Raw genomic sequence first — 15,537 nt, 5'->3', positions numbered from 1 at the left:
ATACTAGCCTACTGTATTATTACTCTCTCCGTGCGTTTGCATATTTATACTCGTGCAAATACAGAGTTTGAGAGATTGTGGGTAGCAATATATTAAATTATTAAATGAATTTTAAAATCGAAATCGCGTTATTTAGACCATATACACATTTAGAATTCCTTTAGCATTCAGGTTAAGGTATGTTTTACTTCTTCCATTGTTTTAAATAGTTTAACAGAGACTCTTTATTTTTGCATATAATTTCTGATTTTTGTGTGTATTCAACTTTTTAAGAAACTATTGACAATGTTTAATAATATTATGTGAAGTTTACTTATGGGATGTTTAGCATTCAAGACCTAATCGTAAGCAATGGTGCATTTGCATACTAAATTGGATTGGTCTGGGGTCTCCAAAACTCCAAAGCCAAAACTGTTCTCTTACTGACTTCCAAGCACTAGTATGGGAATGCGAATCTAGTTTGAGATGTTTGCTTTGTGTGTATCAGCCCGGAATGGGTCAGTTGATGTCTCAGAAATGAATTATTCTTTCTCACTGCAGCGCGTTCAGGCGGTGAGCCAGGTGTCACGGTTATGTCAAGTTTATGGCCGCAGGACTCGACAAAGAACGGAAACCTCAGTGGCATGAGAATGAACGGCGAAGACACTGGTATAGGGGCTCCGACCCCAGCGTTGGCGGGGTATTTGGATAAAGTCAGTTATGCTCAGTTCTCTCCCTCTGTCACTCGTGCAAAGCTACGCTCAAATTTAGTTTGTATTGTATGGAAATTGAATCGAATTGATCCCCCACCTCAAACGAGAAAAAAACACGGAAATCTGTGTAAAAGGCGAAAGAATAGTCATAAAAACACTTAAGTTGTGTACTGTACACTAATTGATTATAATTGTGTAATGGGTCTTGTATTTTCTGTGTTGAGTAATTGTGATTTCTCATATATTGTGGTTTGTTTACAGTGTGAAGACAGAAAAGCCTCACCAGGGAACTGTCCTTGGTGCTTGGCAAAAGGTCAGAAAAATGCCCTCCGCTTTTATGCTGTCAACCTGGAGGAGACTGTTATGCTCTGTACAAATCCAGTGGTGAGTAGTCTGTAGTTTTTTCCTTGTTTGTCAGGAAATGCTGACACTTCAATGAATAGCCGAATGAATCTCACAACCTGTCAATAATATATCTGGGTCACTTTACTCTAAAACAAAAATAAACTAATATTTGTATTGCATAAAGAAAGTATGGCCTAGTTTTGGGCCCATTAATAATTTTTGCATTGTGAAACACAATAATAATAAAAATAAAAAAAAATCATGCATTCAAAAAATAAATAAATTGTATTATTTTCACAGTAAAGGTAGTTTTTTGTATGTATTTTTATTTATGCTGATATTAGTTCAGAAAGAAAAAAAGGTGCAATAAAGTGATAAATCTAATAAGAATTACTATTGGAGATTGTGTGAATTACACACACAAAAATTATTGTATAAAATAAAATAGGACCTAATTTTGGTTTTTAAAAAGGTAAATATAAAAAAGATAAATACATAAATTGAATTATACTTTATCAGTAAGGTAGTGTTTTTTTAAATCTATTTATTAATGCTGATTTTAGTTTGGAAAGAAAAAGTTGCAATATGGTAGGGAGTATCTAATAAGAATCACCATTGAAAATAATAATGAATTAATAAAATCAAAAGGTAAAACACCTGTGCACATTCCAGTTAAAATGTAATTAAAAAAAACATTTAGTGAGAAATTTAAGGGCAAATGTGCTTAATTTGGCATGAAAATAATTTGACTATTACATTAATTATCTTTTTAGGAGGAAGTTGCAAATGTTCGCAAAAAATATCCATCCTAAAATTAGGCTTTATTTTCTTACTGCAAAACATAGTTTGTCCTTTTGATTTTGGGGTGAGATACAAGCTAAACACGTTTGTGACATGTTTTGTGAGATTCACTCAATTGTTTTTAAGGTATTAATATTGGTAAAATGATATTTGTCATAGTATTAAATGCTTGTGACTCTTTGTAAAGAAGATTGGCCATTGAGATTGTCGTGTGTTTTTCTGTTGCTTTGCAGTGCCTTTACCCATTGGTTAGTAGATCTCTGGAAGATGTGCGTGCTAGCTTGTCTAAAGATGGATGTAAGAGGAACATTTCTTCCCTATCCGATGTGGATGAAGCATCCTCCCCTTCAAAGCGATCAAGAGAGGAGAAACTGGGCATTTTGTCTGCTGTGCCTGAGCCATGTTGTGCTGATGTCAATGATGGCACTCTTCCAGATGACACTGTCGAGACGCAAATGTTTACTGATGAACAATCAATGCTTGGAAAGACTGACTCTATTAATGGCACTGAGGAACAACATCCTGAAGATCTACCTGCTGCTGTTGCCCATGAGGATTTAGATTTGTGTGACAAGAAGGATGATTGTGTATATAGTACTCAAGATGAGGTCGAGGAGATCGTTGGAATGGATGTAGATGTGGAATCATCAGAGCTGGTTCCTGTGCAACCTCATCTCTTCTGGAAAAATGAGGACAACCTGTGTTGGTTGGATTCGTTGTTGGCGATGCTCGTGAACTGCAGGACCATCAGAGAGACTCCGTGTCAGAATGTAAAGCTGACTGACAAGTTGACATCAGTGCCTTCCAGCAGCTCTGCTGTCTGGAACCTTTGCTCCACATATGATAAGACCTGCTCCTATCTGAAATCCAAGGAGCAACAGTGTGAAGGTAAGAGAAAGCAAACCCTTCCAGGGTTCGAAATAATTTTTATTAGTGTTTATCTTATTAGTATTTCATTTATTTATGCTAGATTAATTGTAAGTAATTTACAAAGTAAACATATTATTATTTGTTGATATAGATACCATAATTATAAATAGTTTAAACATTAATACAGAATTAAACTTTCAAATATTTAAAATGTATTATTTTTTTAGAACAATGTATTATAAAAGTAATTTATAAAGTAAATAGTAATATTTTTTATGTATTCATATTTAGTACAGTACCATTTTAAATTATAAATTATTTTTTAAATATTTTGTTAACATTAATTTTAAGTACAAAAGTACAAAAAATTACAAACATATAATATTTAATATATTCCTTTTAACTGTGTGCATATAAGTAAATTGAAAATCATTTATAAGTTAAAATTATTTGTAATTATGTATTCATGTGATTTGATTGTAAGTTATTTAGCTTTCAATTATTTGTTTATATATAGTAAGACACTAAAAAAAAATCTAAAGTAAAAAAAATCTGTTATTCTTTAATACATTCTAAGAAAGTTAATTGCAAGCTATTTAACTTGTAACTTAAAGTATTTATTCATATATATTAACACACTATAAATTGATCAGATTCATTTTTCTTAATATACAATAGTCAACATTTGAAGTGGATCAAAAAAGTTCAAAGTTGTCCTAAGACACTTTGATGAAAGGTTTTGATCCACTTCAAATGTTGACTAGTGCAGTATAAAGGCATTTAAACTTATTACACAGTTGAAGGTATTTCTTTTATTAATAATTATGCATGTATACATATGTTAAAGCAATATTTTAAACAGAAACTGATGCAACTTTTTTTTATAAATTTACCTCACCCCAAAAATACACTTTTATGAAGAGGTCTGCATTCACATGCTGGACAGCTTACCTGTTTTTCGTTCTGCAGATGAGGACACCAGAGTGCCCGCCGATGTCCTGTGTGAGGCAGGGCGGCAGCTGTCTGCGCTTCGTCTGTCACTCTTCAAACTCCTTCAGCCTACACTCAAGTGTGAAATTGGTAAAATGGTTCAACAGCTAATCATAAAACCATTTGATCTCAATCTGTTGCTTGTCATTTGTGTTGAGTGAGAATCTTGTCTGTCATACAGGTCAGCAGGAAACACCCGTGTTTGCTCTCCCTCTCCTTCTGCGCTCAGACAAGTGGGCTCAAGAGCTTTTCCAGCACACTGTCCGTTGGGAATTTAAGTGCACTTCTTGTAGTTATACTCTAAATAACAGGTAAAGGTTTTAGCCATGTAATTTGAAATCATTTGTATTTGATTAAATTAAATGCGTGTTAACCGTGTAGGTAATTGTATGCAACACAACCCTCTTCTTGTCTTGCAGTGTTGAGAAGACTCTTACAACATTCACTCAGATTCTGAATGACTGGCACCCACTAAAAGCCATCCACCGCACTCAGTGCAGTAACTGCAACCGTAAAAACCAGAGGAGGAAGATGGTGCTTGAAAAGTAAGAGTTGGAATAGCTATACATTTCGTTTCATCACAATTTAACCTGTTGGTCTTTGCGGTTGGTTGATTGTCTTTGATAATTTTTTTGCAGGCTGTCCTCTGTGTTTGCACTGCACTTTGTGGAGGGCTTGTCCAGGAAAGACCTCTCTAAATACTCGTTTGGGTTCCAGGGCACACACTACAATGTTAGCACTGTTATCCAGTACAATAAGCATCTAAAGCACTTTGCCACTTGGATCCGCCAGAGCAATGGTGAGTCTTTTATTCTGTGAGTTCATTAGCTGATCTATTCACACTACCATTCGAAAGTTTAGAGTTTTTTTCCCTTACTTTTATTCAGCAAGGATACATTAAATTGATCAAAAGTGACCGTAAAGACTTTTATAATGTTAGAAAAGATTTCTATTTCAATTAGTTGCTGTTCTGTTAAAACATTAAGCACAGTTTCCACAAAATTATTAAGCAGCAAAACAATAATAATATGAGGAAATGTTTCTTGAGCAGAAAATCAGCATATTAGAATGATTTCTGAAGTTATGTGGCACTGAAGACTGGAGTAATGATGCTGAAAATTCAGCTTTGCCATCAAAGGAATAAATTGCATTTTAAAATATATTGATTAAATTGTGAAATGTATTAAATTTATTTAAAATGTATAAAATTGACATTTATACATTTACATTACATTTTTTTTTTTAAATATTGGTTACACTTTATTTTAAGGTGTCCTTGTTACAGTGTAATACATTTAAGTACTGAATAATAATAATTAACTACATGTACTTACAATATGGTTTGGCTTAGGGTTACTTGCATGTAATTATGCATAATTCATTGTTGTTATAATAGTAAGTACATGTAATGTGTAACAAGGACACGTTAAAATGCAGTCGTCTTTCAGAAACATACAATTCTTATTTAACCCAAGCTTTTGAATTGTAGTGTATGTAGTTCTTCTGAATCCCGTTAGCCAATGATTAATTTTAATTTAGTTTATTGTTGCTAAAAACAACATTTGTTCTGCTTAAGTTATGTTTCCGCATTGTTTTACTTGCATGTTACCAAAAATAAGCAAAGACACCATGAATTAGACTAAAAATGATCAGCTGTTATTAAATAACTAGTACAATTAGCTGTAAATTTATCTCAGACTAGTTGCTCTGTAAAATATAATGTTAATTATTCAAATTTAAACTTAATAGTGGTTCATTTACATGTTTGTGTTCTGTCTTTTAGGGTCATGGCTGGAACTGGATGATTTGAAATACCCTCACAGCATCATCCACAAGAGGTTTTCATTTCCTGCCAATGAAATTCATGTTGTTTTCTGGGAATCAGACTCCACTAAAGATGAAGCTTCAGAGGTTTGTTCACCGACAGCTCCCTCGGCGCTTACGAATGTCGATGATAAACACACGCACGAACTGTCAGACTCTGTGGCCAATGACACGTGTGTCCTCAGCGCGCTCACCGTGGGAGACTCGACTGCCGCCGGCGATCTGGATACATCCATAGGCAGCACCACATTACTGGAGACCTTTGAAGGTCTGTCACATACAGACATTGTGACCCTCACTCTGGTTGATGAGAACAAAGCCACTGAGGCTCTTCAGATTCCCCAGAGCCCAGCCGTCATGCCAGCCGCCCTCCTCACTCTTCCTATAACATCTAGTTCATCTTGTATCTCTAAGTCCATTTGTCAACCTTCAAAACCCCAAAGCTCTGGTTTGAAGGAATGCTCTTCGGTTTCTAATCCAGTTGTGCTGAGACCGTCAGTGGCTACACCAGTATATGCACCTCCACCGCTTGCGTCCTCATTACTTCAGCGCCATCCTTCCTTCCAGTCGACACCAATAAGACTTCCTCCTCCCGCTCCAAAACCAAAACCCGTTCTGAAATGTGACAACGAAGCTCTTCTAGCAAAGCCAGCTGACATGTTCGGTGGCTTCTTAAACAAGAAACTGCTAAATTCAAGTGGCGGGAATTTTGCGGTAGTGCCTCAGCACAAACCAGTCACCCTTCCTGGTGGCATATGTGGTGCATCCGTTAAGAAAAATCCCAGCCTTTCGGCAGACCAGCAGCCCATTAGCACTACAGAAGCCCTCAGGCTGAAGCTACTGAAAAAACTTAAGGCTAAGAAGAAGAAACTGGCCAAACTAAACCAGCTTTTGGGAAGTGCAGGAGAATCTGCACCAAAACCGGACAGCACAGCCCTCTCGTCGCCTTACTCGGTCACCTCGAGTACGTCAGTGTACGACAGCCCTGCGTATGACCAGTTCTTCGCTGAGCTTTTGTCTCCTGCGACGACCGTCAGTAACCTCTCACCTGACAGCACAGGGCTCCTTGAGATGCTGAACAATGGCCAGAATGCGGAGACGACACCGCAAATTCCTTCTGTAGCAACTGAGGTTCCAGAAGCAGCTTTAACCTACCCTTCTTCTACTAATGACTCCGGATTGAATCTTGATGAATACATGCAATCAGGGATGGGCCAGACTGCAATTGACAACACCGATTTTAATGGCTTGGATATATTTTTCTGATCAAGAAAAGCTTTTAGATTTTACAAACCTTGAGTTTGGTCTGGTGTCAGAACAAGTTCTCTTCTTTGTAGTTTCGTATTGGGAATGCAAGACTTTTGTTAGGAAAGCTTGTGGTGCATCATCAGTTAAATCATATTTTCATATTTTGTCTCGTATCCTTGAAGAATAAAGAACATTAAATGGTGCGGAGTACGCAATGTTTGAAGATCAAATTATGCCCAATGCATTTGTAAAGGTTTGTACAGCATTGTACAGTTGTTTAATAATTTGTTGTTGTTTTTTTTTATGGTTATTACTGGATTTAAAGCGGTTTATATTAAATGGTCCCAAAAATTGAATATGTTGTGGTTATTGGCTTTTAATTGTGCATGTGAGTGAAGGGTAAAAGCCTCACTTTCACACTGATTGTATATGGGGTTCCTACACTTTTTCTTGGATAGAAATAGCAGTTTCTAACCATTAAAATATTTGCATGACCTGCAGTTATGTTTACCATAGGCTACATTTATTTAATCAAATATATAGTAAAATTAATAATATTGTGAAATAGTACTATCTGAACAGCATTTATTTGTAATAGAAATCTTAAACATTGTTAACTTTGATCAATTTAATGCATCCTTTATCCTTTACTGAATAAAGGTTAATTAAAAAAAAAAAAGGAATGACCCAAATGTTTTAACAGTAGGGTAAACGGAAAAAATATATTTATCAGCAATTACAAAGACATTTTCATTATTTTTTTCTGGACATTTCCCCAGTTTTCCATGATCTGTATATTGTGAACAACTATGTGCTGTCATATTGCACTTAATTTCATGATCACATTACCATTGAGAGTATGCCAATATTAGAAATAAGTGTTCATATTTTAATTGAATGTCTCCTTCTTTGGTGCAGTAGTGCTTTTTGCTTACAGTCCAGCATTTGCTGCAAAATATTAATACTGTCGGACCAAGAGCATCTATTGCCTCATTAAATATAAAATATTAGAATAATCATTATGATCATTAGTACAATATTCAAGTGACCGAAACCAAAAGAGTCAATTTTGAATTGGACATGGAAAATGTGAATGCAGAGCTTCACTTTGTTCATTTTTTTGGTCCACTTAAAAAGTTTAGACACTTGAGCCTCAAATGTAAATGTATTATCTTTGTAACAAAGTATCAAAACAAATGCTGTTCGTTTTAAAGATATACTAGCATAAGCACACTGTTCAATTAAAACACCTTACAAAATTAAATTTGTTAGGTATCGAATTAGATAAATTGTTAAAACTAAGATAAAAGTCTTGGTTACTTTCTGGTTGTCAAACTTTGCAGAAATGTTGTATGTTTATTATTAAGATGAGGAACAACACCGATGGTTATTCTGTTGGGACATCTGTGTACATTTGAGGAAAACTTGCCTCATAGATCCACAAAAAATGACAGGGCAGTTGGTTAAAAATAAGTATCTCAAAATTAAGTTGTGAAAAAAGCTCCATCATAATTCGCATATTGTTTGATGTCACATTTTTAATCTAATGCAATAAAATTCTGACATCTTACAGTGTTGCTTAGAGTTAGTCAACGTACTGTCTGCTAATTTATTCAACATATAATATATTGACAGCTGAAATATCAGAGGTGAAGTTCATCTTTTCTGTTTGAGTTATAGCAGCCATTTTGACCAACATTCATATAGTTTAAAACCTGAAACGGCACAGCAACAATATATCAACTAAATTACTTCAAGTTATAGGCCTATACAAAAACTGAATTTACCAGGCTTGGTTAACTACATTAAGTTTACTCTATATATTTAGTGTTTAAATAAAAAAGTGACGATACCATTTGGTCTGTTGGCTGGTTCAGAGCAGATGTCATCAGTCCTGATAAAGCAGCCTCCTGAAAATACACATTTTTAGTTGTTTTCCCAATTCGACAACATTTCAGTAGAGACACCCAAAATATGCAGTGTTTGGTGATATCCAGAACCTTTTAGGGTTGAGAGACCAGCTGAAACCAGCTAAGACCTGCAAAACAGTTCCAGCCAACAGATGGCAGTGTTTAACAGCGAAACAGACCGTCGGCTTCAACTTCAGATTCAGATGGACTTAATTTTGTCCTAAAATATCAACTGTTAGGACGAGGTGTGAAATGGATAATGTAGCTATACCAGGAACACGTTTCCACACTCAGATATTTAGTTTCAAAAAGTACAAAATGTGCCACTGAAGCAGAAGTGATAATGTTCTAGTGGCCCTCCCATCAGGAAACGCATCAGTTTAGTGGTGATGTTATCTGTGATGCTAAAAATGATCAGACAACAGTCTGAGACAAGACCCGCAGTGCACACTTGAGAACATGTATGTAGCAGTGATGGACAACATTTTCTTGCTTGTGCTGGTCACTCTTCTCAGCGTCGTGCAGAATGGTATGACATTTAGACTTTATTACTATTATTTTTATTTTGTATCATTGAAAGATGTTCATGTAGAATGTGTATGCAAATCATCTTTGAACACATTGTGCTGTGTTTATACAACTACCAGGAATTAGTACATAATGCAGCCTAAATATACATGCACATGCATTAAACTAATATGTCTAGTCTTTAATATATGAACTTCTCCTCTAGTGTTCTTCGCCTTAAAGGTTGAGAAAGAGTGCACCGGTCAACATTCTAAAAATCATTCTGAAGCGTTTGAACGTTTGTCCTGTGCAAAGTGAGTAGTATTGACTCAAGCTTCTCCACTCTAGAATTTGTGACTGAAAAATTAACTATTACTTTTAAGCGCCAAAAGAGCTTTTTATAGAGAGAGATAAATGATCTGTTTATGAAATAGTGTTGGTGTAGCTTATTTTGCATAACAGCTCGAAATGTTCCTGTTGTTCTTCCTGTTCTTTATTTACATAATCGTAATGTTGCAAAAGGGTTGCACTGGTCTTTCTGTCTGTATATTGAAAGCCTATAGCTGTACATTTAATTTTTCACTTATTTAAAGTTTCTCATAAAGTCTACATGAATGTAAATGGGCTAATTTGAAGTCAGTTATGAATGTGAATATAAGGGGGAAAAGGTAGAAAAATTATAGCTTGCATCTACTTCTAGTATCCTTATGTATTGCACAGTAAATTATATGATTTCCCCAAGAAAAATTTAGATCAGGCGGATGAGACCTGTATTTTAAAAATGTATTTATTTTTATTATTATTTTTCAAATATGCAAAAAAAAAAAACTTGACAGCATTATTATCAGTTGCATATCTAGACTGTTGGATTCTGGTTTGGTAGTTTGTCTCAATTTAAATGCAATCATGAAAGTGTCATTAACCACCAACAAAGAGGAACAGCTCTTTCACAATATTTCTAAAAGATACATGGAAGTACTTACTACAAGAAGAACTGACAGCACGTCTTCAGTTTGGTCAAATTAAATACCAGAGTTAGCTGACAGTTAGTTTCTGAAGCTGTATGAAAAAGTTATCAGTTAATAAAATTATCTGCTTCATAATACGTTATGTATTTACGGTTTTCTCAGTCGAAACTGCATGGACACGTACCCCACATTTCTGGCAGTACTGTGGTGCGCTGGTATCTGCCTCAGCCAAGGTATAATTAAATTCATCATATTCCTCATAAAAAAAAAAAATTCAGTTAAGTGATTGAGTTGAATGAGCACGCAATCAATATTTTTAGAAGTGAAAGTGTCGTTATTTTCTGTGTTATTTTTAACGTTCACTACAATATAGTGATAGGATCAGACCAAAGAAAATACTCCTTTGTAACTTTAAGAAAAATATTTTGCATTTCCTGGCTAATAATTTCTGTTATGACCCATGTGCAAATATTTGTCTGCATAATAACTTTGCTCTATTTCTGAATACCACTGAAATAGTATGCTAGTTGAGTTGCTAAGGAGCCACAACAAAGAGTGAAAAATTTAAGGGGGTCTGAATACTTTCCGTACCCACTGTATAATGAAAGTCAGCCTTAATAAAATACCTGTACAATAACTTTCTTGGAAGTTCTCTGATATCATTTAAATAACAAAACCCTTTTTGTTACAGCTCCAGCTGCCTTTGCTGGCATTATCTACCTTGTGGTCCGGCAGAAGTACTTTGTTGGCTACTTGGGGCAGACTTGCCAGAGGTAAGATTTTTAAATCCATAACTATGAACAAATAAGGCCTTTTAAACATCAAATATATGTTTTCTTGTGCTAAAGCTGCATTAGAGTCAACTGAAACATCTTCTGAGGTTCCTGACCTTAAAACTACATGAAACACAGACAAATGTGGGTTGTTCTGCATTCCAGCAGCATTAGATGTTGCCTAACGTTAATCTCAATACAAATAGGCTATTAGTCATTGAACTGTTGCAAATTTATGATATGGGCAGAACTTGCGTGATAAGATCACTTTGTGGTTTCAGCCCTGGATGTTGCTTTATACAGACACATCAACCATGTGTTGTAACACACACCAGATTTGTTAACAGATATTCTGCTTGTATGCCTGACAGCACTCCTGGCTTCCTGTTCGGGAAACGCATTCTCTTCTTCCTGTCACTCATGTGTGTCGTGGGAATCATAAATCACCTGATGCTCACCTATGGAGGCAGTGACTACAAAGAGTACATCCAGACCATCACCAAAATAGTGTCAACACTTCTGCTCTTGCCCTGAACTGTGCCAGACAGATTTTTCTGCAGCTGAAACGGTAGTGCAAACAGATCAGTGTAGATCAACTCTTTCGGTTAATGGTTTGTCAGTTAGTCAGAGGATGTGGCAAGAACAGTGTGAAGCGTTCACAGGGATGGCCACAAAGGCATTTAATATCATTATGATTTGTACATATTACAAAGCTTTACAAAGCAACAAAAGACAACCGTTTTTACTGTAACCATCCCAGTATATGGTATTTGAAGAAATGTTTTAAATGGGTCATATCATGCTTTAGTTTTCTCATTGAGGTCAACATGTAAGGTTAGTAAAGATTTGTCAAAAAATGTTTCATTTCACACCTCTCTCTGAGCTTTAGATTTAATTGGTCAGTTTTTTGTTACTGTGCCTTTAAAGATGCCAAGTTCTGCTCAGGCACCGGATTGCAGGTTTCCTGTTGTGTGAAATATAGTTCAGCAAAATCCTCAGCCTCTTTGCAAAGTCTGCATTACATGACAGGGTTACAAAATAATCAGTGATGAAATGTCAGACTGAAATTATCAGGGTATAACTGCACATAGGGCTGGGCGATATGGCCAAAAAAATGATCACGCTAAAATGTTCATATCAGTTGATAATGATAATTATCACGATAAATTTCAAATCATGATGACCTCATATTTAGATGTTGAAAGGTAATTATTCTGACCGTTTTAGTTCTATTAAAATTAACCACTGATCATGATAACCACAGTTAAAACCACACATATAGCACTTCAATACTGTGGTATAAATGTATCTATGTTGTTTCTAGTTATTTGCATAAAAAACAGTAGTCTAAATACATTTAGTATAAATGCACAAATGCTATAGCTTGATCACAAAAAATACTGTAATTATATTCCCTTACTCCGTTAATATATTTAATTAATGTCTTCATTAATATAATAAAATTTCTTATGATTATTCCACATTTCTGCCACAATACCATGGTGCAGTTAGTGTTACTAGTAAATCCATGGTAAATGATGGCGATTTGTTCATTGAAAAGTCTTCTGACTGTATCGTTGCGCAGTGTTTCTCCTGTTTGTCAAAGCTGCTTCAGCTGGCTTTAAACTAGTTTAAATCACAGAGTCATTTGTGTTCTTCGCTGAATTCAAGCGCTTCACACTGGATCTCACAGCGCTGTTATCAGTGAGTGACTAAACGCATCTGCTCTAGTGAGCTCATGCTACGCTGCCAAGTAGCGCGGTTTTGTTCCGTTTTTGGTGCATAAACATTATATCGAACATTTATCGAACTCTTGGTATCGTTTTATCGAGGAGAATTACATCACGATAATTATCGTTATCGTTTTATCGCCCAGCCCTAACTGCACGTTTCTATTGATTCTCTGGAAGTATATGCAGAGCTGTAGGTGCTACACACAGCCAGAAACAGCACAAGAAATGTGTCAACTTGGAGCGTAACGTGATGTTAGATAATATAATTATCTGTTTATTTGGCTTGATTTCAGTAATCCAAAAAGATAACATTTTGATTCCTCGTGATATGACCTATTTAAAGCAATGAAGGTAACACATTCGGGCACTTTTGCATGGAGTGACCCTTTTAAAAAAAAGTATTTTTACTATCTTGAGTTTGCTAGTTTACAATGTGAGGATTTATGAAATGGACCTGTCTGCTTCAACAGAATTATAATTAAGATTAAGTTCCAGTGATCTCCACTTCTTTATGATTTTTTTGTATTACTGCTGGCATGAGCAAAATAAAGTTTTATTTACAGTAAAACTGTCCTTTAAGGTGCATTAATGGTCTCCTCATATGTGCAGGGCTTCAATTTCCACAGACTGAAGCCTGTTTTCAGTAGATATTTGGTGTTTCACACAACATTTTGGGTGTTGATCTCATCTTCCATGGTAAGAGACCTGCAAGATCAGATTTCCAGTCATAGTCACAATACTAGAAATCATCAGAGAGGTCTGCTTATTTATTAAAACACACCTTGAACTGTCGTTTGCTGAAGCCGAACCAGTAGGGAAAGTCAAAAAGTGCGTCAGAACGGTACTTGATGGTGAAATGTGTGTCTTTCCAAATGGGTTTTACCTTTTCTACATCAACAAGGATTTGAAAGCTCTCACCGACCCATCCCTGTAGTGCAGCACTAACATCAACCTTAAAAAACAATATATATATATATATTCAGTTTTTACATTGCCAGAAACAGGACACTAAATTTTTACATCATTAAAAACAAAGTCTCTACTGAACTCACATCAACTATATAACTTTCTCCAGCAACAGATGAAATAGTCATGTCTAAGCCTCTCTCCATCTCCCATCTGATCATTGGATGACTGCCGTTGATCGCCACCACATAATACCCAAGAACTATGAAGTAATGAAGTATGAAGTACAATAATAAGAAGGCAAGGCGAGGCATTTGACTTTACAAATACAGTATACAGTGGTGTCAAAGTTTAATAATACCTTCCCTGTTGACATTGTGACACATAGCTACATTGCATTTCCTGTTTTGATTAATTTTTACAACTGTAGTGCTTACTGATATATCACTGATATTAGTAACATTACTAATAATCACCATAAATATCAGTTCAAGTCCATATTAAACACTATGTTAAATTATTTATTTACATTTCAGTCACATAGTTATGCTGATAATATCAAAAATAATTGTATTAATTAAAAAAAAAAAATGTATTTAAAAAGATTACAAAGTATTATATTACTGTCATTTTTTTTTTATTAATTTTAGACCAAATGTTTTTGATTTTGTTCTGAAAATTTTAAAACAGGCCTTGTTTATGAAAATTGGCCATTGAAATTGCAGTGCGGTTTTTTTTTTTTACTTTATTTTGTTCAGAATTTTTTTTAATAATTAAAATGCCTTCGAAGTTGTGTACTGTATCATTTAATAAAACTAGTAAGAAGTCATCCATCCATCCTATTATCCAAACCTCTATGCCATTATTATCGGATCCTCCTAACCTGGCATCTTGAGCCACAGGTGGAGAAAAACCATGGATGGATGGCCAGTCCATCACAAGGCTCACACATAGATTTTAAGAATACTTTTTATTGAATTTCTCTTCCTTTGATATAGCAAAAGTGAAAATGAGAGGTGAAAATGTTCAGTTTTACTGAACATATATTAGCATAACCAATGGCACAGTTTAACTCCACGTGTCTCAATTTACCCCTCACTGGGGCAAGTTGAGCCAAGAGACCACTTTTTTTGGAAAGCCATATTTTGAAAGTGATTTATTTTAGATCCAAAGTGATTATTCCCAAAGATGCACTATATCCTGAAATTCATGTACATATTTAGGTTGGACCCATGTGCTCACTTTACACACGCAGTAAGTAAAAACTGGCTCAACTCACCCCACTCTCCTCTCTCTCTCTGTGTGTATGTGTATATAAAATTCAAGAAAGATCAATTTTTCAGAATACCGTATTTAAAAGATGATTTTGTCATTTTAATATACGTTTATTAATATATTTTAATATATCATTTTATGTATGTATACACACAACACACCAGTCTCTGTACGAAAACACATTAATTTACAGAAGCGGGTCAAAAACTTTCACTGTGTGAAATACGTGATGAGGGGTCATATGATGCGATTTCAATTTTTCCTTTCTCTTTGGAGTGTTACAAGCTCTTGGTGCATAAAGAAGATCTGTAAAGTTGCAAAGACTAAAGTCTCAAATCCAAAGAGATATTCTTTATAAAAGTTAAGAGTCAGCCACGCCTACCTAAAACGGCTCGTTCTAACACGCCCGCACATATCTACCTCACTATGTGGGAAGATTTGCATAACGCCGCCCAAATGTTCACGCAAAGAAAGAAGGCGTAACTTTTATTCTCACTGTAGTATTGTTGTTGCCGCCGCCGCCATGTCGTGAAGGCGCTGTGTGATTCGTTGTGAAAGCGAAACTACTTTGTTTGGCCTTCCAAAAGAGGACGATATCTGCTTCGTCATGCCTGGAGCTGATCTGTGCTGGTTGCTGAGGAAATACAACAAATTTGCGCTGTGCATCACCGGATCGGCTTTCACCGTGGACAAAG

General features: G+C 35.4%; 3 protein-coding genes across 5 annotated transcripts in view; 2 read left to right on the top strand and 1 right to left on the bottom strand.

The window, feature by feature from the left end:
• The first annotated feature begins 148 nt into the window (after positions 1-148).
• Positions 149-7,126, top strand: LOC107653758 (SUMO-specific isopeptidase USPL1-like). Of its 2 annotated transcripts, XM_016440577.1 has the most exons (8): positions 149-177; positions 541-1,076; positions 2,072-2,726; positions 3,678-3,788; positions 3,880-4,009; positions 4,118-4,243; positions 4,337-4,497; positions 5,482-7,126. In XM_016440577.1, the coding sequence occupies exons 2-8, from the start codon at positions 891-893 to the stop codon at positions 6,786-6,788; spliced, it is 2,676 nt and encodes an 891-aa protein (XP_016296063.1). In that variant the 5' UTR covers positions 149-177; positions 541-890; the 3' UTR covers positions 6,789-7,126. The 2 variants fall into 2 exon arrangements, with proteins under 2 accessions (XP_016296063.1, XP_016296064.1); XM_016440578.1 differs by lacking the exon at positions 149-177 and having other exon boundaries at positions 195-1,076.
• A 1,758-nt stretch (positions 7,127-8,884) lies between these two features.
• Positions 8,885-12,303, top strand: LOC107653706 (arachidonate 5-lipoxygenase-activating protein-like). Its single transcript, XM_016440499.1, has 5 exons — positions 8,885-9,209; positions 9,414-9,501; positions 10,318-10,388; positions 10,847-10,928; positions 11,300-12,303. The coding sequence occupies exons 1-5, from the start codon at positions 9,140-9,142 to the stop codon at positions 11,460-11,462; spliced, it is 474 nt and encodes a 157-aa protein (XP_016295985.1). The 5' UTR covers positions 8,885-9,139; the 3' UTR covers positions 11,463-12,303.
• A 300-nt stretch (positions 12,304-12,603) lies between these two features.
• medag (mesenteric estrogen dependent adipogenesis) overlaps positions 12,604-15,537 on the bottom strand; it is a 6,290-nt gene continuing 3,356 nt past the window's right edge. Inside the window, exons 3-6 of one of the 2 annotated variants that reach the window (XM_016440498.1) lie at positions 13,714-13,829; positions 13,545-13,613; positions 13,443-13,458; positions 12,604-13,366 (exon numbers count right to left, since the gene is read on the bottom strand). In XM_016440498.1, coding sequence (XP_016295984.1) covers positions 13,302-13,366; positions 13,443-13,458; positions 13,545-13,613; positions 13,714-13,829 — 266 coding nt within the window. In that variant the 3' untranslated portion in view covers positions 12,604-13,301. Of the gene's footprint in view, positions 13,367-13,442; positions 13,614-13,713; positions 13,830-15,537 lie in introns of both variants that reach the window. The other variant, XM_016440497.1, reaches the window with a different exon arrangement.

This window comes from Sinocyclocheilus anshuiensis, unplaced genomic scaffold (genome assembly GCF_001515605.1).
Source record: "Sinocyclocheilus anshuiensis isolate Anshui unplaced genomic scaffold, SAMN03320099.WGS_v1.1 scaffold315, whole genome shotgun sequence".
In the NCBI taxonomy this organism is placed as follows: Eukaryota; Metazoa; Chordata; class Actinopteri; order Cypriniformes; family Cyprinidae; genus Sinocyclocheilus; species Sinocyclocheilus anshuiensis.
The sequence above is the reverse complement of the archived record's forward strand: the minus strand, read 5'-3'. Positions and strand labels throughout refer to the sequence as shown.